At 42.8% G+C, this 23598-nt stretch overlaps 1 protein-coding gene across 2 annotated transcripts; it reads right to left on the bottom strand.

Moving 5' to 3' along the window:
* Nucleotides 1-640: 640 nt before the first annotated feature.
* si:ch211-10a23.2 (Galectin-related protein A-like) lies at nucleotides 641-23194 on the bottom strand. 2 transcript variants are annotated; one of them, XM_068038369.1, is made up of 4 exons: nucleotides 22975-23090; nucleotides 22181-22269; nucleotides 4412-4586; nucleotides 642-1098 (listed from the first exon to the last, which is right to left on the bottom strand). In XM_068038369.1, the coding sequence occupies exons 1-4, from the start codon at nucleotides 22999-23001 to the stop codon at nucleotides 955-957; spliced, it is 435 nt and encodes a 144-aa protein (XP_067894470.1). In that variant the 5' UTR covers nucleotides 23002-23090; the 3' UTR covers nucleotides 642-954. The 2 variants fall into 2 exon arrangements, with proteins under 2 accessions (XP_067894469.1, XP_067894470.1); XM_068038368.1 differs by lacking the exon at nucleotides 22181-22269 and having other exon boundaries at nucleotides 641-1098; nucleotides 22975-23194.
* Nucleotides 23195-23598: the final 404 nt, after the last annotated feature.

Here is a 23598-nt window from a genome sequence, read left to right as displayed (position 1 = left end):
GCTGCACAGCCATGTGCACAGCTTACAGGGAACATTGGTGAGAAATAATGGAAGTGCAAAAAACGCTGCGCAGGAAGGGTGATTCAGAAGTCTGCACTGAAAACTGATGTATCTGTTAGTCTGGCTGAGATTTAAAGCTCTAGAACCATCAGGTAGGAGGATGAGTTAAACTGGCTGGGTGTGCTTTCACATCTTAAAGCAGAGCTTCAAGTGTTGCCTCAATTCGTTGTTTTCAAGTTGGATCATATTTAACCTCAATGTTTAAAACTGAGCCGATAGCAAGCCAGCAAGAAGGACCTACAGAAGTAGCGAGAGTTCTAGAAGCCAGTGTAGGGTGGGGGATGGTTACATGACAGGTAGCTGCAAGGTGCTAACAGCTGCTTGAACTGCTGAGATAGCCGGCCCACTTAATACCTGCTAAGCAGTGCCCACGACGATGATGACAAATACTTAGTGCCTTTTGCCCAATGTAGTGGCTGTCTGAGATAAACAGGGACAGTATATGCCCTTTATTGTACCTGGAAGCGTTCTCTGACCTACTCCAAATAATTGGACACAGAAAACCATTGTTAAGGCAATGGAAAGGCTGACTGTTTGCAATGTGATGTAAACAATGAAAAGCAAATGCAGATGGACCTCAACATCAGAAATATTTAATTACAGAAAGGAAAAAGTTCTTAACTTGGTCCAATTTGTCGGTACACTTTAAAAGTCAAATTCAATTTTTGAAAAACTGGAGTGCACAGAACCATCGTCAACAAATCTTGCTAATTTTTATTTTTTTAAAGTACATTTTTCCAATGTTTGCAAAAAATTATGCTGCTGCTCGGAAGGCCAGTTGGTGCAGCATCAGAGAGTCTGCATACTTCAAAGAAAAATCTTAACTTAGTTGTAAAACCTGGGGAAACCACTTGCTTCTTAAGTTGTCTTATTTTAGAACTATTACTACAAAGATCAAACTACTTTTGTCAGTCGAACATCGCCTGTAATTTTTAAAGCTGTTAGTTTTTGTAGTTGCTGGACGCGATGCGTAAAATCAAATAGCTGCTGACCATCGACCTGGACCCGGAATTGCTGGTGTTCACACAGGATTTCCATCTGAAAACAAATATTTTAAAATGTCATAAATTATACAATCATGGAATTATACAACACAGAAGGAGGCTATTCAGAACATCATGCCTGTGCTCTTTAAGAGTTATCCAATTAGTCTCACTCACCTCTTTCCCCATAGTCCTATAAATGTTTCCTTTCCAAGTATATATCCAAATCCTTTTAAAAAGTTACTTCTAAACCTGCAACCACCACCCTTTCAGGCAGTGCATTCCAGATCGTCATAACTTAATGAGTTTAAAAGAAAAAATGTCCCCTCATCTCCCCTCCGATTCGTCTGCTGATTATCTTAAATCAATGTCCTCTGGTTACCGACCCACCTATCAGTTTCTCCTCATTTACTCTATCAAAACCCTTCATGATTTTGAACACTTCTATTGCGTCTTCTCCTTCTCTGCTCTGAGGAGAATAACCCCAGCTTAATTAGTCTCTCCACATAAATGGAGTTTCTCATCCCTGTTATCCTTCTAATACAGCTCCTCTGCACCACATCATTCCTGAAGTGTGGTGCCCAGAATTGGACACAATACTCCAGCTGAGGCTTAACCAATGACTATAAGGTTTAGTATAAATTCCTTGCTTTTTATGCCTCTAATAAAGCCATGGATTTTTTTTAAAAACATCTTTATGAACTTGTCCTGCCAACATCAAAGATTTGTGTATGTGAAAGTCCAGGTCACTCTGTTCCTACACCCCCTTTAAATGTATCATTTTGTTTATGTTGCCTCTCTTTCCAAACTGCAACTTAGCAGACTGCAGTTCAGGGCCTGAGTGCTACTGAGCAGATGTCTTGGTTCAATGAACAAAATCAAAGCACCAAAATGGTCTGCTATCAATAATGTGTGTTTTATACAGAATCATTGATATCTGGCATTAAGTCACAAAGTAAAGCATTCACTTTTTTTTAATCAAAGCATTGGAACCCAAAGCTAGAGTTACAGCTTTCATTGTATTGCCAGCTATTTACAGTTGTTCACAGAACAATCATTCAAACCCACTTCACCACTGTCTGAAAATGTTTTCATGGTGAGACGCAGGTGGAAGGGGAATGGACTGTGGCATTTATTCTGGAGTTAATGACAGGGTCTGAGAATGTTTGCCCTTGCAAAGGTACAACATATTACCAGAAAATGAACTGAAGTCAATATATGAAGTTAGTTATGCACAAGTGTAGATGTTTGGGGACAAGGGTGTGAAAATTTTAAACATCTGTGGAATTGTATTGAATTTGAACCTTTTTTTATTCATTCACGGGATGTGGGCATCGTTGGCAAGGCCAGCATTTGTTGCCCATCCCTAATCGCCCTTCAGAAGATGGTGGTGAGCTGCAGCCCATTTAGTGTAGGTACACTCAGTGCTGTTCTAGAGTTCGTTCCAGGATTTTGACCCAGCGTCGGGATTATCTCCTACTGATCACATGCCTCATAGTATGTTATAAAGACCAAGCAGCCATCATGTTTGATCTCTTGTCATACACATTTCTGGCATATAATCCCAGACATTTATATTCACCTATACTCCAAGCACCTCAAACATTTATAATTACAATTTACATATACTTAAGTGCACACAGTTATCCAATTGTGGTCCAGTTGATGTCAGTCTCACCTATCCTTTATACTCACATGCAGTCATACAGTACAGAAGGAGGCCATTCAGTCCATTGTGCCTCTGCTGGCTCTTTGAAAGAGCTATCAATTAGTCCTACCTTCTTGCTCTTTCCCCAAACACAGCCTTTCATCCCCATAAGTCCGTACTGGATTTGAACCCAGATTCCACATTTTAAAGGTTAGTATCTAACCTACAACATCAACCAAGAGCCAGCTAAGATCAAGAATTACCAATCAGTGTGGCAATTTTGTTTTTATCCTCTTCATTAACGCAAGGGCATTGATGCTAGTTGTACTCTCAATGCTACTCTGGCCCGTTAACGTCACATAGATCAGGGGTTAAGCCTGAACATGTCTCAGCTGCTCACTGCATGAATTTGTTGAAGATTCCAAAACACAAGGATCAATGATCTTGAATATAACTGCACTTATTATGCATAGAATTGGTAGAAAGGAACTACTGCAATTCTTGTATTAAATTACATTTATACATTTGCCTGGGTACAATACAATAAAAATTCCATTAATGCGCTCACTAGCTTGATTCTCTGGCCATTCATTTGTTATGAAGACGTGATATGCCGAACGAGGATTTTTAATTCATCGATTAGAAACCTACATTAAACTTTTTAAAAAAGCTGGAATATTACAGCCAACGTTTTCAAAGACTTTGCCACAGCTAAAAATGGCCTCCACCATTTGCATTTGAACACCTTTCATATTCCAAGGTATCAAAGTGGAGACGCATGTCTGATTAGCCTTTACCCAAAACAACGGTTTTCCCAATTGATTTAACTACCTGAGACTGCTTTCATTGGCAAGACATTCAAAGCCATCATTGAAAGGGCAACCCCCCCCACAGAGGTAAATATTGACATCATGAGGCCTGAGAGAGATTGAAATTCCTAAAGTTGAATCTCATTAGAAGGCACCAGAGAATACACTGAGACAGTCATGTGACCGTCTGTCCATCTGTGAAAGCTGGGAGTTTCCCTTGCACAGACAGACAAGCCAGAGATTTATTCTGGGCAGAAGCCAGAAGGGGTGTGCCTCTGTCTTTCTCTCCAGAAGACCTTGTGCGGGGCGTGCGAAACCTGGCTGCCGGCTGCGATCCAAGACAAAGACCCTGGGAAGGAAACCCTCCGCTCAACTGTCTCCAAGAACAACTATCAACCCAGAACTTCAGGACCACCAATTTAACCGGAAGACCACTAAAATTACAAGACACCACAGACTGTATATTCCTTTTAATTGATCCAAACTCTATCTCAAGTACTCTTCTTCTCCATTCTGTAATCTATTGGTGTGTGTGATTTTCGTGTGAGTGAGTGAAAGTGTCGCGTAATTTTATTATTTTATTTAGATCTGGTTTTTTTGGTTGGGTACAATAAACTCACCTCTTGTTTAAACTCAAGAGAACCTGCCTGATTGGTTCTTTTACGATCACAACAAAGGTAAAAGGTGAAACACTCACTGAAGTTGTAAGCACAGCCACCGTTACCAAAAAGAATAAAACCTGCTGCGGTCAAACAAGAGGAAGGACAAGAGGAGAGCCTTGCAAACCCTCCTCACCTGTTCGTAACATACTTTAAAACAAATTGCCTATCTATACTGTCTTGTTTTTCACATTTCATTAGGATTCTACCTAAAGATGGTGCAGGTTTTATGTAGTTTTACTTAACACTCACCTTGAAATGCTGCATAGGAGTGAATGGGAAATAAGGTATGTTTTTCTCTTCTTTTCCCCATTTTCCTGAAACTTTGGCATTCCGTACAACTGAGCGATCCCGGAAGTTAATAGTCACTTCAAGGCCTATGTCTGTCTCTGGTTCCGAAGGGTTGCTGATGAGACTTAGTACAAAGCTGTTGGATGATGACAAGTACAAGCATTAACCACACGTGATCACAAAGTCACACTTGAAAAGTCGTTTTGTTTTCTACTCACTTTCTCTTTGAACTGCAGTTCCAAGCAGCAAGTCATGCTGGATTACTGGTCCACAAATGGCAAAATCTCATTCTAGCCTCAACTGGCAGATACATTTTCAGCTGCTATTGCTAACAGTGAAAGTCCTGACTAAATGTTTCCTTCCCTAACCAGGGCCAGTGAGAATAATTATAGCAACCCCTGTGATCAGTCAACCGTGCACAGATCAAGGCTTGAACTTGGGATCGTCCTCGTCTGTCTTTTTTAGTACCACACAACATTTAGGATCAAGGCAGGATCAAGACAGCTGGGGCTCTGCTGCAGTCACTGTGCTGGAGTAAAACTAAAAATGGCCTGTTTCTATGATGTACTCTGTGATTCGATGAAAACATCAGGTGGATGTTAAAGTATTCTAACCATGACTTTTTTGAATCACAATAGATGAAAATTTCAATTTGAAAGTAATCACAGAATGGCACTTTTGATACAGCACACAAGATGATCATTCCGCCTATCATGCCTGTGCCAGCTGTTTGGTAGAGCTATCTAATTAGTCCCATTCACCTGCTTTTTTCCCACAGGGCTGTATTTTCCTTTTCACTTCAAGTATTTATTCAATTCCCTTTTGAAAGTTGTTGAATCTGCTTCCGGCACCCCTTCAGGCAGTGCATTCCAGATCACAACATCTCACTGTATAAATTTTTCCCTTCTGTCTCCTCTGGTTCTTTTGCCAATCACCTTAAATCTGTGTCTTCTTGTCATCAACTCTCCAGCCACTGGAACGAGTTTCTTTCTATTTACTCTATCAAAACCATTCATAATTCTCAACATCTTTAGTAAATCTCCTCTTAACGTTCTCTGATCTAAGGAGATCAACCACAGCATCGACACATAACTGAAGTCTCTCAGCACTGGTACTATTTTAGTCAATCTCTTCTGCACCCTCTCTAAGTCCTTAACATTCTTCCAATAGTGTAGTGCCCAGAACCGAACACAATGGGCTGGATTTTACAGCCCCTCCCGAAGTCTGGGGTCTTGGCTGGGGGGGGGGGGGGGGGCGCCAGAAAATGTCTCCGGCAGATGCCCGCCATGGGCCTTGATACCGGGAAAGCCCAGCCCGATATTGCCGGCGGCAGTAAGGCCTCATGGCGGCACCACCCCACCTCCCCCCCCCCACACCCCACCCCCGCTGCTCGGTGACGGGAACAGAAGTTACATATTCAAAAAAATGCAAATAAATGAATTAATCACTTACCCGCTCCCGTCATCCGTCCCGCTCCAATACTGGTGCCAGTGGCCATTACTCCCGCGCCTTCAGATCTCCGTCTGGAGATCGGATGCGGGACACTGGTGGGGAGGGGGGAGCAGGTAAGTGTCTCAGTGCGGGGGTGGGGGAGTAATGGGGTCAAACTAATCTGATTGGTGCATGGGATGGTGGGAAGGGTTAAAGATTAAAGTTTGTAAACTTTGGGGGGGGAAGGTCAGGTGCACAAGTTAAGTATTTTGGGGGGAAGAGAGCAAAGACTTAAATCTATGGTTGTTGGGGGTGGGGTGAGAGAGGGGCTAGATCAATTGATTAAATTTTTTACAACCCATATCCCTTTAAAAATTTAAATTGTAAGTAATAGGGCTCAAAGCCCTTTAAAAATGGCGTTGGTGCCTGCGCAGTGGCACCTGATGCCGTTGCCGGGGACAGACTGCCTGCCCCCTCCACGTCATCGGGGGGGTGGAAACGGTCTGCCCCGGCCATTTAAATGAGGTGCCGCGCTGAATATCGCGGCGGCTCTGCGTCGTGCGGTCCGCCATTTTTGAAGCTCACCGCCGGGATTGGCAGCGAGCTTACAAAATTCCAGCGCCATACTCCAGTTGAGGCCTAACCAGTGTTTGATAAAGCTTCAGTTTAACTTCCTTGCTTGTGTATTCTACGGCTCTATTAATAAAGCCAAGGATCCCAGATACTTTTTTAACAGCATTCTCAAGTTGTCCTGCCACGTTCAAAGATTTATGCACATATACCTCTGTTTATGTATCTCCTTTAGAATTTTACCACTTACTTTATATTGTCTCTCCTCATTCTTCCTCCCAAAATGTATCATTTCACGCTGCTCTGCATTAGGTTTCATCTGTCGCCTGCCTGTTCATTTCACCAATCTTTGTCTGCACATTTCACCAATCTGTATCTGCCCATTTCCTGAAATCTGTTACTATTCTCCTCATTGTTTACCATATTTCTGAATTTCGTGTCATCTGCAAACTTTGAAATCAGGCTCTGTACACCAAAGTCCATGTTATTAATATATCAAAATAGGAGATTATTAAAAGTTTACGATGGTTGAGGGTTGTGATCAATGTTTCCTCTAATTTTTTTTGTTGTGCGCAGCCTATTCATTTAAAATGTGTGGGATCTTTATTTTTTTTGCACGGCTGCGCATGCACGGTAACCTAGAGGTCCACTTGCGCTTGGCCAGCGTGGGAATGTCCAGTTGCTGCACGGTCGTGCAGATTAGAGGAAACATTAGTTGTGATCAGGATAAAACCAATTCCAGTGCATTAAAACTAGGGGATGAATTTTATCAGCGTGCCGCTCTCCGTGGTGGCGCGCTGTGAAGGCAGCAGCCTTCCGACATGGAAGTGCCACCGCACAGCCCCCATGATATTACGCGTGGGGGTTGATTTAAATGGAGGGAGTGGAGTATCTGCCCCTGATGACGTAGAGGGGGTGGCCGCCACGTCCCTGGCAACGCCATCCGCTGCCACCACGCAGGTGCCATTTTTAAAGGGCTTCAAGCCCTTCAGTGACATTTAAATTTTTAAAGGTCCCGTTCTCCAGGAAATAAAAATGAAATTTTAATACAACTTTAAATCCCACCCCACAATGGGTAATCTATATATAAATTGCCCTCTCCTCCCAGAAAAAACTTTTATTTATATACCGAACTTTCCCCCTCGGAATTTATTCCCTTTGACCCCTTCCCAACATCCCTGCAACCAATAGGGATAATTTCCCCACTCCCCTCCACCACCCCCCCACCACCTCCGTCCTGATAATTTTATTCCTCTCCCCCCCCTTACCAGTGTCTCGCCTTGCGGCGGGGCCTTCTCGACGTCGGGCATCATGGCGGCCCTCTCCCAGCAGAATTTTACGGGCCCTCCAGCCACGACCCCTGGCATTGAGGGACTGGTAAAATTCAGCCTTAGGTCTCAGCTACCAACTCATACTGTTAGTGCGTATATGAGGGTCTATCCTGAATGAGTCAAAGGTAATTTAATTGAAGTATTCCACTATACCTTACATGTTCTCAGTATATGAGCAGATGGATGCTAAAGGGTACTGACACCATTATTACTATAATGAATATTAACTCACCAATAAACACTAATTAAAATTGAATAGACCAGAATTTCTAATTACTAGTACTCTTAAGTGCATAGAATCTATTTTACACCAAAAAAGGTTTTGAAATTGTCTAGTTAGGTACTCATCAAGGACATACTACCCTAAAAATTAAAATTTAATAATAATGGAATCAAAATTTTTGCATTTCTGCCAGGGGAAGGCACATGACAGATGAAACATAACACACATAAGTTTGAAGTGATGCATCTCTGTCACCACAATCTACTCCTCTTAATTCAAAACCACTATTTTACTGCAAAAGATGGAATTATGTATAAATTAAGCAATTTTATATAAAACAGCATGCCAAAACACTGCAAGAACACGAACAATGGTATTGAACATCAATGCAAATGACAGTAACTTGAGCACCGTACAAGCTGCGCAAGCTCAGATATTTGTGAAATATTTGGATTGGGTATGCTCTCTGCTGACAACACAATTGTCCATTCTATTTAGAGCAGAGAAATGTTCCATCAGGACACCTAGCTTGGCTGTCCTCCTTAACATATGCACATAATTTTATTTTATTCGTTCCTGGGATGTGGGCGTCGCTGGCTGGGGCAGCATTTATTGCCCATCCCTAATTGCCCTTGAGAGGTGGTGGTGAGCTGCCTTCTTGAACAGCTGCAGTCTATGTGGGGTAGGTATACCCACAGTGCTGTTAGGAAGGGATTCCAGGATTTTGACCCAACAACAGTGAATGAACGGCGATATAGTTCCAAGTCAGGATGGTGTGTGGCTTGGAGGGGAACTTGCAGGTTCCCATGCATCTGCTTCCCCTGTCCTTCTAGGTGGTAGAGGTCGCGGGTTTGGAAGGTGCTGTCTAAGCAGCCTTGGTGCGTTGCTGCAGTGCATCTCGTAGATGGTACACACTGCTGCCACTGTGCATCAGTGGTGGGGGGAGTGAATGTTTGTGGATGGGGTGCCAATCAAGTGGGCTGCTTTGTCCTGGATGGTGTTGAGCTTCTTGAGTGTTGTTGGAGCTGCACCCATCCAGGCAAGTGGAGAGTATTCCATCACACTCCTGACTTGTGCCTTGTAGATGGTGGACAGGCTTTGGGGAGTCAGCAGGTGAGTTACTCACCACAGGATTCCTCACAACTGACCTGTTCTTGTAGCCATGTTATTTATATGGCTACTCCAGTTCAGTTTCTGGTCAATGGTAAGCCCCCAGGATGTTGATAGTGGGGGATGCCATGGTTGTTCTTGGGGCTGGCTCTTCGACCTCTGCCATATGTGGGACTGCTGCTTTGCCTCTCCGCCGGTGGTTGAATGCATGGCAGTTTTTGAAGTCACTGATTTGTGATGCAGAAACTGGGTCAGATCTGATTTGACAAACTCATTTGCCTTTTCCAGGAAGACTAGGCTAGGTATCCCATGATGATTAGCTGCTCTAGCCAGCTAGACCAATCCAGTAAGGCTGATTTGATGTAGAGGCAAGGCTCTCTTCCTTTGGCTACAAAAAATTCTGCTAGTAACTAGCATTAATTCCTTGTTTTTCAAGTCGGTGAAAAGGGATGTTACATTTTTTGTGCCATCATTTTCTGAAATTCTCCAGGGTTCTCCTCCACACATTCAAGGCTGAATTTTACGAGTACGCTGTAGTTCGCAGCTGCACACTCTAAAAACAGCGTGCTTCCCTTGCAGATGCGCCGTCCCTGAGCCCCTGCAATATTACGCGTGGGGGCTCATTTAAATAGAGGGGGCGAAGTGGCCGCCCCCAATGACATAAGGGGGTGGCTGCTGTGTCCCTGGCAATGGCGTCTGGCACCACCGCGCAGGTGCCAGCGCCATTTTAAAGGGCTTTAAGCCCTTACAATAATTTCAATGTTTAAAGGCAAAATGTAGTCAAGTGTTATTAAACGCAAAAATAAGTGATGGAGGCCCTTCCCCAACTCCCCCCCCCCCCTCCCCAATGGTCATTTCATTGCCCGAAATGACCATCCATTGATTTTACAAATACCCGAACTTTACCCCCCAACCTTCAATCTTTTGCCCTTCCCGCCATCCCCACATCCAATTAAAATTGATTTCCCCGCTCCTCCACCCCTCCCTGAAAATTCTATTGCTATCCCCTCCCCACCAGGTTCTCGCCTGGAATTCTGTGCGGAGTTCTGAAGGCGTGTGGAGCATGAATACTGTAATATTGGCATGGGATGGCCGCCGCCTGCAGCTATGTTTATTTGTGTCTCATTTGGTACGATTTGCATATGTATATGAAGGGCCCGCCGCCTAGGGGGGGTGGGGCTGCACCAAGGTTCCCCCGCTGCCAGTAATATGCGGCGGGCCCTTCTCGACGTTGCAGGTCAAGGCAGGCCTCTCCCCACATGATTTTACCGGCCCCTGCGCCACGACCCGCGGCATCGAGGGGCCGGTAAAATTCAGCCTTAATCTTGAATTTGTTCTCAACAATAAGGACCTTGTACTTCTGGCTGATCATATTTTCAAACTGCTCCTCAATCCATTAGATGGTGCACTGCATTGAAATGGGAGGGCTAACACACCTCAGCACCTGATGTTGACCACGGGTTGAAAGCTCAGTCACTGATGAGGGTCCATAAATTCAGGAAATTACTGCTTTATTATCTATTGTATTTCCAATATGGCATAGAAATTTACATGTATGACAGACGCATTCCAAAACTTTTATATGCACTAGTGGATCTCCCATGTTGTTGCTCACAATAAATCAATTAATCTGCTGTTTTCTGGAGATAGCAGGAGTATTGTATTAGTATATAAAATATAAATGTGTTTTGCTGCTGAAGTTGGGCTGTGAGTTACTTTAAGGGCAGCAGGTCTAATTGCTGTGCCTGCCTGAGGTCAATAAGAGACTAATCGCTCTTAAGCAGATCCTCATGTGAACCTCAGGTGAACCAGAAGTCTGATTAAATAAAGTTTTATATATAAAAATAAAGGCAAGTGTGACATAAGCTTGCATGTGTAACAATGACAACCCAAGTGTGGCAGAAGGAAAAAGTTGTGTATATTTTAATATTGTCCTTAATGCATGAGTTTTAAGTGATTCAAAAACATGTCAGTCTTAGCAAAATCATAAATTTGTTTACAAACAACACATTTATGAATTAGTTGAAATCAATGCAGAGGAAGATATAAATTTTTATGATGTGAGGCACATCTGGAATACTGTGTGCAGTTTTGGTCTCCACATTTAAGAAAGGATATACTTGCATTGGAGGCAGTGCAGTGAAGGTTCACTAAATAGGTCTCTGGGATGTGGGGGGTTTCCTCTAATGAGAGGCTGAGTAAATTGGGCCTATATTTTCTGGAGTTTAGAAGAATGAGAGGTGATCTCATTGAAACATACAAGATTTTGAAGGGGTTGGATCGGGTAGACGCGGAGAGATTGTTTCCACTGGGTTGGGGAATCTAAAACATGGGGCACAGTCTCAGGATAAGGGGCTGATTATTTAGGAGTGAGATGAGGAGAAATTACTTCACTCAAAGGGTTATGCATCTTTCAAATTCTCTATACCAGAGGGCTGTGGATGTTCCATTGTTGAAAACATTTAAGACTAGGATAGACAGATTTTTAGTCTCTCGGGGAATCAAGGGATATGGCGAGTGGGTGGGAAAGTGGAGTTGAGGCAGAAGATCAGCCATGATCGTATTGATGGGCCATATGCTCTACTCCTGTTCCTATTACTTGCGTTCTTATGTGCTATGAATCCCTCTTATTTCTACTGTAGCTAAGAGGGGAAGTGAGCTGCCCATGAGTGCTATAATGAGCTGTCTACAAATAGACACACAACAGATTTCTCTCTCTGTCAACAACAGTAGCAATAACTTACATTCACATAGCATGTAGATAAAACATTCGATGGTGCTTCAGAGAAACAAAAGAACTGAGGCTGAGCCATTGAGAGATGACCAAAGGCTTGGTTGAAGAGGGAGGTTTTCAGGAGACTTTTGAAGGTGGAAAGAGTACAAAAACTCTGTATTTTTGGGGTATTCCCAAGAGTAGGACTAAGAGAACTGAAGGCCCTGGTACCAAAAGTACAGCAGAGGAGGAATATACAGAAGACAAGTCAGTGGGCACCTAAGGCTACTGGAGGTCAGCAGTAAGTGGAGCAAGGCAATGGAAAAATATATAGTTTAAGAATTTTAGATTCAATGGTGGGGTGTGGGGAATGTAGGTCAGTAAGGTTGGGATGACTGACGAGTGGCACTTAGTGGAGGCCATGGTGTGGGCACTCTCCCTTTCTCTTTTTTGCACGCCACAGGTAGCTAAAGTTGGAAGCTTAGTGCTGTGGGGATTGAACTTGCATCCCTTGCCACTCACTTGATGGGCAGAATTTTAATGGCCCCCGGGTAGTGGGCTGGGAGGCTGCTGGCATTTTGCCAATGATGGGGGCGATTCTCCACCATGTGGTGAATCTGCCAGCTTAATGGAGGTGGTCTTCCTTTGGATGCCCAGAGGGGCGGTTGGAGCTGGAGGCTTGATGGCCCAAAGAGTGGCCCGTGGGCAGGGAAGGCAGTCCCCGCAGCCCCAACAATCGCCCTGGAGGGGTTTCTCCTCTGACCACCGGGCTGGCAATATCAGGAGCCTGCCTGTCGTTCTTAATTGGACGGTGGACCTGCAGGCAGCCAATTAGGAGGCCACCTGTGGTAAAATTGCCGAGCCAATCACTCTGCCAGTAACTGCAGGCTCGGGACCCGCTTTTCACCCCAACATCGGGGTCCTGATGGTCGTGGTAAAATTCAGGCTGATATTTCAGGTAAGAAAATTTATGATTTTAACCAGAATCATTCATAACATTTATGGAGGTGCCAGTATACAAATCCTCCTCCCCTCGCCTGAAAATGATGAATGTAAAACAATGAAGGAGGGTGAGAGGGAATTCAATATTGGCTTGACCCTCTGACAAGGGGAGTGATCTGAGATGGTTTTCTTTCATGCATTAAAACACAACCTTCTAGAAATTTACACTAAATACTAAAATCTAATTCACATGTACTACAAAGAACAAACTTGCTTTCACATGCTCATGATACCCAAAGGTAACAACCAATTTGTGCATTGCAAGTTTACACAAGCAGAAATTAGGTAAACGACCAACTAAACTGTTTTTGGTTATATTAGCCAATAAATATTGGCCAGGATATTGGGAGAACTCCCCTGCTCTTCTTCAAATAATGCTGTGAAATCTTTTACATTCGCCTTAACGGGTAGACAGGGCCTCAAGTTATCCTAACATATAACTACTCTAGAAGTAGAGAGCGAATGCTTAATTTCTGTAGCCCACTCTTTGGTAAACTGAACATTAACTACATTCAGAAACCCTTTGATTATTCTAAATGGGTTGTTCAGGTCAGCTCCTAAGGATGTAGCTTAAGCTGAAAAAATAGGAAATTACAAGGTCACAGGTTCCCTTATTTTTAAAAAATCATGCAGAAGCAGGAGGTGAACAGAAAAGAAAGCTTGGGGATGATGCATAAGGGAGTTGGCAGGAGTCTCCATTACAACAAAGTAGTGTTTTAAAATGGAAGGACTGCTACATGCTGGAACAATTAGCACCACACTGTCACAAGATAATTCCACTTGTTGAATCACTCAGTATATATTTTTAGATGAGGAGCCACAAATCCGCCTTCTCACAAATTTTTTTCAGAAGTTGCAGCATTCTGAGACCAGGTCAATGAATTACTAATATCTGGACATCTCAACTTTAAATTTCCCAGTTCTGTTCAAGGCGTATTTGCTCCTGCCATCACTAAATGCTTCATTCAGTCTCATTTGTAAAGGACATTTTATGGGTGGAAGACTTTCTGTCAAGACTGGCCTAAATTCTGTAGTGAAATTGAAACTGCATTGAGGAGATTACTAGAGCACAGGTTCCTTATTTTTTTTTAAAATCGTGTAGAAGAAAGCTTCAGAGTGATGAATAAGGGAGTTGGCAGGAACCTCTATTACAACAAAGTACAGTGCTCCAAAATGGAGTCAGGAGTCTGATGGAATGCTCTCCACTTGTCTGGATGAATGCAGCGCCAGCAACACTCAAGAAGGTCGACACCATCCAGGACAAAGAAGCCCACCTGACCATCCACCATGTTATACATTCACTCCCTCCACCACCGGCGCACAGTGGCAGCAGTGTGTACCATCTCCAAGATGCACTGCAGCAACTTGCCAAGGCTCCTTCCACAGCACCTTCCAAACCTGCAAACTCTACCACATAAAGAACAAGGGTGGCAGATGCATGGGAAAATCAACACCTGCAAGTTCCTCTCCAAGTTACACACCATCCTGACTTGGAACTATATCACCGTTCCTTCACCATCACTGGGTCAAAATCCTGGAACTCCCTTCCTGACAGCATTGTAGGTGTATCGACACCACATGGACTGCAGTATTTCAAAAATGCGACTCACCACCACCAGCTCAAGGGCAATGAGGGATGGGCAATAAATGCTGGTCTTGCTAGTGACGCTCATATCCCAAGAATGGATAAAAGAAAAACGGATGTTTAGGAAAATGTTGTGATACTTTAAAAACCTCTAACAGAGTAAGCAATCTCAGCTGGCCTCATGCACATGTTTGCTCTGCATTTTGTTTAATCTTTTTAAGTACTTTTGAATTTTGCATTATTCCCCCCTGCAGATTTATATCCTCTTATAGAAAAAGCTTATTTACATAATATTCTGCAGCAGGGTATTTTCATGAAGGTACAAAATGCAACATCCAAGTTCATGAAGGTTGATTTGTCCTGCAGATTTCTCATGTTTTTAAAAAAAAATCAACATAATGTCTAATTGTTGGCCATGTAGATGAATCAAAAACTGTTGCTGTAGCAAATTGTTTACTGGCACAATATAATGGTATATTTTGGGGTTATAAGACTTAAGAGTTTGTACATGTAATTTCCAGCATAACAAATTCCTAATTGTGGCAAGGCTGCCAGAATTTTAAGTAAAATGTGAGGAACTTCAAACTGGGCTGCTCACATGCACTTACACATGTCCTCACTCGTGGCACATACCAGGGAGCAGGTCATTTGTTTCTGTCCATCCTTTACTGGGAAGTGACAAACAGAAGACAAAGTGTATGTACACAGAAATAATAGGCCATTCAGCCCCTTGAGCCTGTTCCACCATTCAATTAGATCATGGCTGATCTGTATCTTAACTCCATTAGCCTTGGTTCCACATCCCTAATACCCTCATCACCAAAAATCTATCAAGCTTAGTTTTGAAATTTTCAATTGACCCCCCAGCCTGAACAGCTTTTTTGGGGGCAAGAGTTCCAGATGTCCACTAGCCTTTGTTTTTTTATTTGAAAACTAAGAATTCTGTGTGTGTTTAAAAACTGAGAAAAACGTTTTTCTATGGACATTGAATGCTGAAACTTGGTGTTTGACATGAGTGGGACAGACTGCAAGACACCTGTTCCAAACAACTCAGCAGAGGGAAATGACAGGTCACATGTCTTAGTTACAGTTTTGGTTTCACTTCTGCATTGTGAGACCAGTGGGCTAGACAGACAGGAGGCAGTTAAAAACTGGTTGGGAGTTGCTTGCAGACCAGAGAAAAAGAACTCTCTCTAAAAAGGAAGACTTGCATCTCTTGGAATGAAATCCTACATTTGAAGTGTTGCTGTGGTCTGCGTGGAGAGAGAAATAGACCCCTGGGGAGAGAAAGGACCCAGGAAAAGAGGAGTTGCTGCTCTCTGTGGAGGAAAATTGCTTTGCAGAGAGGAAGCCCTTCATTTTAAAGGTAGCAGATTCCTGTTGCCTCCAGTCTCTGAAAAGTCCCTGCCTCAAGAGTGATTCCTGTGGCCTCTTGTGTTTTGGGTGATCCTGAAATCTCAAGAAAGCTTCAATTGCTAGACTGCTACTTCAAAACCCAAGTAGACGTGTTGCTACACCCCTTTGCTGAAAGACCTGTGTGATGCCTGCTGCAGACAAATTGCCTTGAAAGCCTACCCATCACAGACTGTTCATCAATCTGGAGAAACTTTGAATGGCATCCGACTATTTGACTCTGGGATACCTCACTGACCCGGAAATATCATACCAGACCATGACAACCCATTTATTTTATTCCTAAGAAACAGTTGTAAACCGAAAAAGCCTTTTTCCCTGGTTAACCAGTTTTTAAAAATATATGTGTGTGTGCATGAGGGTTAGGACGAATAAGAAGTTTAAAAAGAATCTTTTCACACATAGAGTTATCTAATTATTGTTTAAGACTTAGTTTATTAATAAATAGTTAATGTAGTTTAAAGAAACCTGGTTTGGTGTGATTTATTCTGGGGAACAAATGGAGTGTTTAATTTGACTGTTCTCTGGTAGGTGGGAAACTTTACTAATATGCTGTGACCTGTGGAGTAGTGGGACTGAATTAACAGTGCATTATTCACACCTTGGTCATAACACCTATGAGTAAGTGACCCCAGAATGGCCCAGATCTAATTTTAAGGTTATGCCCCCTTGTTCTGGCCTCCTCCACCTGCTGAAATAATTAGTCTCTTTCAACCCTATCAAATCCTTCTACATTCTACATTAGGCAGGGTGGGGGGGGGGGGGGGGCCGCGAAAACAGCATTGCGGTGGGAGGAGGGACAGCCTGTTGGGGGGTTATGGCATGTGAAAGGAGGGACAACAGCATGGGTGGGAGCAGCGGGGGAGATGGCATGGAGGGCGGTCATTGGATGGCATATGAAAGGGGAGAACGACGGCATGGGAGGGGGAGGGAACGATGGGGGTGGCAGCATGGTGGGGAGTGGGGGACATGGCATGGGAGGCGTGGGATGGGGATGGGATGGTGTGGGAGGGATGGAATGGGAGTGGCAATGGCATAGGAAGAAGGGGTGGGATGGGGGATAGGATGGAGCTGATATGCAAGGAATGGGATGGGTATAGCATGAGAGGGATGGCATGGGAAGAATGGAATGGCATGAGATAGGGATTTAAAGAAATACTGTTGTAATAAAAATACCAATTTCACCACAGATATTTTGCAGGTCTCTGCTAGTTTTGCATTAACCTATATTTGGTGAGAACTTGTGCTGCTGTTGTAAAAGAGTATAAATAAAAATTGGAAATGAGGAGAAATATAAGATTTTTGACTGAAGATGAATCACCAGTTTTTAAATAGTTAGTGATCAAGCCTTGGGAATGTTGTGCTTTCTTGCTATGAACTATCCTCTTCCCCAGGGCCATGAGAAAGTAAACTACGATATACATGGCATGTTTACAAAAGAATGGGGAATGCTAATTCTTCCTGTGCCAAGAACTCCAACATCACATGTGAGCATTGTTTTCCTCTTTGATTCTTGTCATTTTTTGTTGCCTGTTTTTCACAGTGCAATAGAGATGAAGAAATCGCTACTGTTTCCTCCTGGCCCCTTACCCTCTATTCCTGCAGCAAGTAGCATTTCATTCCCAAATTTGTTAGTTGAGATTAAGTTTCTACTTAATCTTATTAGCAGCCTTGTTGTACACTGGAATGCTTCAATTTGGCCCACATGAAGAATTTTTTTGCTGACTTAGTCAGAATGGCAAAATTGTCCAGCTACTTCCCACTTATCTCTATGTCCAATTTGTGAAATTGTCTCTTGGAGCAAGAATGGATATTTAAAGTGGTTTCCCCTATCGCTCAGTGAATATATCCAGTGAGTAGCTGAGCCACAAGGACTAGGAAGGTTTCAGGTGTGGTACTTATTTTGTGCTGAGATAGCTTACCGACCATTTAGCTGTGATAAACTAACTTGGTTCCTGCTCTGATTCCAATCCTTTGTTGAATATGCATATATGTGGATATCTGGTGAGGACTGGACTAGATCCTCAGCACTCGATATCTTTCCTCTTCTCCTTCGCCATCCAAATTGTTCCAGCCCTAGTCACTATTACTTCTCTGTAAAAAAAAACTCCAATGCTTTTGCCACCTTAGGCCCTCTTTTCTACTGGACTCATTCATAATCTCTCTCTCTGCCTCAATCTGGGAATCCTGTCTTGTTCAAAGTGGCGTACACCATCGACCTTTTCTCCAGTGGTTACCCATCTGTCTCGTTCCCATCTCCCAATACTTTTCCCATCAGTCATGCTCCTCTGGGGCAGCTCATAAAGGTCCACTCCATTCCACTCTCCTTCACTCGCTCTTTCATCCATCTAACAAATCTTCGACAACCTTCCCACTCCACATCACCCATTGAAATGTTCGCTATCTCAAGGACAAGGCTCTCCTCAACCACAGCCCAATCCTAGGAACAGGAGTAGGGCCCTTCGAGCTTTTTCCACCATTCAATAAGATCACAGCTGATCCCTGACCTAACTTCACATACCCACCATTGTCCCATATCCCTTTAATATTTTTGTTAACAAAATTTTAAATCTGAAATTGATAGATCTAACAATTGTTTGAGCATCAACTGCTGTTTGGAGAAGAAAGTTCCAAACTTCTTCTACCGTTTCTGTGTACAAGTATTTTCTAACTTCACTCCTGAAAAGGTTGGCTCTAATTTTTAGGCTATGTCCCCCTAGTCTGAGACTCCTCAACTAGCAGACATAGTTTCTCTATCTACCCTTCAGTTTCCTTAATATCTTGAAAAATTTGTTAAAATCATCTCTTAAGCTTAAATTCCAGGCAATATATAGTTTGCATAATTTCTCCTCATAATTTAATGCTTGGTGTCCAGGTGTCATTCTAGTAAATTAACGCTGTACTCCCTCCAAGGCCATATCCTTCCTAAAGTGTGCTGCCCAGCTCATAGCACTCCAGGTGTGGTCTAACCAGGGCCTTGTATAGCTGAAGCATGACTTCTACGCCTTTATATTCTCGTCCTCTGGATTTTCAGTAACTGCCCATGCCATTTTAACAATCTCTGTACATGAAAGACCTAAGTCTTTTTGGACAACCACTTTTTCTAGCTTTCCACAATTTAGAAAGTACTCCAATCTATCCTTTTTAGGTCCAAAGTGGATGACCACATACTTGACTATACTGAAATCCATTTGCCACAGTTTTGTGCAGTCATTTAATCTATTGTCACGCACACCAGAAGTGCGATGATACAACAATCATGGACTAACTCTGAAAGAGTTATGAAAAACAGATTTTGTCTTCAAAAAATAACTTTTGTTTTAAAAAGTGAACAATGGCCCAAAATGGCCCCCAAAGAAAAGGGGATTGACCTTTTGTGTATTCGAACTGTCTAACAAAGACATAGGACAAATCTTCAAAGCCAAAAGATGTTAATGGAAACCATCTTACATCTATCCTAGAAACATTCCAGAATTGAATGTCTTCTTCTGAAACAAAGGAGGTGTGAAATAGCCACGTCCTGAACCATTGCGCAATCACCATGGGGATGAGAGGAAAATATCTCCTACCAGGAGGTGAGAGGTGACATAGTTTTACCTTAAAAAAGAAAGCCAGAAGGTGAAGCTACTTGTAACAGCTTGAGTTCCAGCCAAGCCAGGAAGCACAGTGCCTTGCTGAAAAAAATCTGACAACTATAGTATACAGCAGTAACAACTAGAAGTAACCCACCATCTTCAACAGAACCTTCAATCAAGAGAGAAATCTACAATCATCTCAGGCCTGCATCCATGTAGAACTTGATTCTCAAGAGAATTCAACAGGTTTATCGTAACCTTTCTGCCCTAAAAATCACCTTCCTCTTTCCCTTCTCTATCTGTTTCTTCGTGTATGTGTGTGTGTGTGTACAAGGTAAGGCGTGAATGGACGCGTTTGTGATAATTTCGGGATAAGGCGTGTTGATTAATAAACAATTGACTTTGTTTTTAAAAACCTACAAGAAAACCTGTCACTGTCTGTTTATTTGTAATATAAAACAAAGCTAAACTCCAACACAAATACACTTGCTGCTGGGGAGTTGAACAGTGGGAACCACCCACGTCACACCATGTGGCCGTAACATTATTAATATCCCTTTGTAATTTTATGTTTCCATCTACATTGCTTACAATGTTGTCTATCTTTGTCATCAGCAAATTTGAACATGTGGCTCTCAATCATATCATCTAAGTCGTTAAACAATATGGTGAACAGTTGAGGCCCCAACTCGGATCCCTGTGGGACACCATTAGCCGCATCCTGCCAATTATCCCTACTCTGTCTCCAGCTGTGAACCAATTCTGTAACCAGGTCATGACCTCTTATTGGGAACTTTATCAAATGGCTTCTGGAAGTCCATTTAAGTAATATGCATAGACATTCCCAAGTCCACTAATTTAGGCACCTCTTTAAAAAAGATTCAATGACGTTCATCAGCTCTCTGATCAGTTTAAAATTTTCAAGGTGCTCAGTCATTCTATCCTTAATTATTTCCTGACAACAGATGAAAGACTAACTGATCTATAATTCCCTGGTTTCCCTCTCTCACCTTCCTGATATAGCAGGGTGATATGAAATTTTCCAAACTTAAATGAAACAGTTCATGAATCAAGAGAACTTTGGAAGATTATAGGGCATCTACAATGTTGGCATCTACAATGTTGTCACCTACTTCCTTTAAAACCTTGATGGAAACGATCTGGTCCTGGGGATTTGTCACTCTTTAGTGCCATTATTTTCTTTATTGTTATTTTCCTTGCGTTAATTATGGTGAGTTCCATGTCCCTGATTCAAAATTAATTTTCTTGAATGTTTGACATACTATCCTCTTCCTCTACTGTAAATACTAATGCAAAATAATTATTTAACATATTCAACATTTCCTTATTTTCACTTACAATATCACCATTATTTAAGGGGCCCACATAGTTCACAGCTCTTAGTTTAGTTTAGAGATACAGCACTGAAACAGGCCCTTCGGCCCACCGAGTCTGTGCCGACCATCAACCACCCAATTATTCTAATCCTACACTAATCCCATATTCCTACCAAACATCCCCACCTGTCCCTATATTTCCCTACCACCTACCTATACTAGTGGCAATTTAAAATGGCCAATTTACCTACCATCCTGCAAGTCTTTTGGTTTGTGGGAGGAAACCGGAGCACCCGGAGGAAACCCACGCAGACACAGGGAGAACTTGCAAACTCCACACAGGCAGTACCCAGAATTGAACCCGGGTCACTGGAGCTGTGAGGCTGCGGTGCTAACCACTGCGCCGCCCCAACACCCTCATTTTCCCAGTGTAATTGTAAAAAGAAACATTGATACCGCTTGCAAGTTTCTTTTTAAGCTCCCTTTTTGTAACCCTTACTATCTGTCTGTCATCTTTCATTGTTCTTTGTACTGGAATTAAAAAGATCCACTCTTTTCCTCTGCACAATAGCAACCATTTTCTGTTAAAGGACTTAAACAATGTATGCAACAAAATGAGAAACTCTTAAAAGTATAATGTTTGTGCTCTTTAAATAATTGCCTCAAAGCTTGTTTCCCTGAAAACATTCCTGTCCAGTTACTCTAGGACTCACAGTGAACTGCAGCACTCCACGTGACTGGCTCACAAATTAACTCTTGGAGCCAAAGATCAAAACCATTAAAGGACCAACTAAAATTATTTTCATAAGAAAGAATCACAGAAGTGTTGCTGCACAGAAGAAGGCCATTTGGCCAGCCGTGCCTGTGTTGGCTCTCCGAAAGATCAAATTACCTAGTGCCACTCCCACCTTCTCCCCCTAGCCCTGCACATTCTTCCTTTTCAGATAACAATCCAATTCCCTCTTGAATGCCTTGATTGAACCACAATCTCAGGTAGTGCAGTGACCAAAGGGTGTGTGTGTGTAATGTATTGCTGTTTACATCATTTTACAGAATATTTTTAGACATTGGACTTCGCGAAAACATTTCAAGTATTTCTGGTCCCTAACTTTGACACAGGCTCCATTCGTTATTTACAACACTTGTTTTCAGCTCCTTTACTATTCTGTTTTGCAAAAGGGTAGTTTAATTTTTAACCAGTTAAACCCTTGTTGCCCAAACCACATTTTTGCATCTAAATATCCACTCCCATTGTATGGATCTCTGATAAGAGGTCGAGAGCAACACATTACTCCTTCTGGGGCTGAAATGATTAACAATCAATGTACGGGATCCAGCCAGTGCACTGTTTATGCAGCAATGCTGAGCTGCAGGACAAACATGTACGAGAATTACCGAGTCCAAAGTGGCGTGTCAAAGAGGTGTTCCAGCTCACTCTACCTGTTAGGGTGTGAATGAACCATCCCCATAATGCTCATCTTCATGGACGGTTTCAGCCCACTTTTGATCTCACCGACAAAGGGCTTAGCCTGTAAATTGCAACCGACAATGTCAATTTGAAAAGCAACATCAAACTCAACAATATTTCAGTGCATTTTAATTGATTCAGGGTTGGCTATGATCGCCTTTAAAATACTCTCTTTAAAGGAACAATCTGACGGTTGTAAAGGAACCTGCAACGTGCAAAAGGTAAACACAGCCGCCTTATTGCAGCAACTGGTTAAGATCTCCCATTTACATTGGCTTTGCCCCAACTGAGACAAACGTAGATAAACAAACTGAATATATATCAGTTATATTCATAGCGATATTCGATCACAAACCAATTTTCCGGTCAGCAACAGATACAACCAAATACGAACACGTGCTAAGTTTACAATCTGTCTTTTTTTGAATAAAGGAGCAATAGCAGGAATTTAAATTTAGCTGGCAGAGAGCTGTAAGTGGGTAGATTCCGCAGCAAAGTGCAGCAGCGATCGCTGAGTCTGCCGCGAAAGCTCAGCTTAAATGTCAAGCGTTTGAATGGGAATCAGCAGTTTGCAGAAAGTATTTTCCGCGCTTTAATAACCAGGTGATCGAAAAGTAAACGACCGCAGTTTAGATGATCGGGTAGTTGGGGGGGGGGGGGGGGGAGAGATACAATCGTGTCAAAGTTACCACATTTTTGTAAAAAAAATGACTAACCCCAGCTATTTTGCACTTTTTAATCATTAAAAAAAGTTGAGAAGACTTACAGATGATGAGTTGTCGTTATCCGCCATGTTTTTGTTTTTTTGGCGATGGATAAGAGGCCGGGCCGGATCAGCGAGTGCACAAGTTGGAGTGGCGATGGGTTATTATCTCCATTGGAAGCCGCTCCGGGCCGCGCCTGTCTCCATCTTCTGTGAGCACGGGCCGCCCGCCCGCCGCCGCCGCTGCCCCTCGCCATGGCAACCCCAGCTGGGTGGGCATTCCACCAAGCCCCGCCTCCCCCGCGAGCTGGCCTTCAGCGCGAGATAAAAGTAATCTGGCAGCAGCACATTTGCTGCAAACCTAACACTTCCAAGGAAAACCAAATATCCCGCCATTTAAAAACAACAGCAGAAAAATGCCCCAACACAGCTTTTGGTCCAACTGTCATTTTGTTTTGGGGAGGTCATCAATTGTATTGTAACCTTCAAAATTGTTTTTTTTTAATTTGCGATATTTTGGCAGCAATTAAGTTTACTCGACTTCACATACGAAGCAGAATGCTGTGTGCGTAACTTTTAAGTTATTTTCCCCGGCACACTTAATTTGAACGGATATAAACTGCTTTGATGTGGTGTTTTCAGCCATGGTCTAGTTGAGCGGCGGAGCAGGATCGAGGGGCGGAATGG

Source organism: Heterodontus francisci, chromosome 9 (assembly GCF_036365525.1).
Source record: "Heterodontus francisci isolate sHetFra1 chromosome 9, sHetFra1.hap1, whole genome shotgun sequence".
NCBI classification, from domain to species: Eukaryota; Metazoa; Chordata; class Chondrichthyes; order Heterodontiformes; family Heterodontidae; genus Heterodontus; species Heterodontus francisci.
This window is presented reverse-complemented; position numbering and strand designations above follow the sequence as displayed.

Bases quoted from the DNA above. Each gene is read 5' to 3' on its own strand.
- si:ch211-10a23.2 (XM_068038368.1), bottom strand. From the start codon at position 23,168: ATGGCGAGGGGCAGCGGCGGCGGCGGGCGGGCGGCCCGTGCTCACAGA. The intron at 4,587-22,974 runs GTAAGTCTTCTC...ATCATCCAACAG, and splicing joins ATAACGACAACTCATCATCT to CTTTGTACTAAGTCTCATCA. The intron at 1,099-4,411 runs GTGAGTGTTAAG...ATTTGTTTTCAG, and splicing joins CTCCTATGCAGCATTTCAAG to ATGGAAATCCTGTGTGAACA.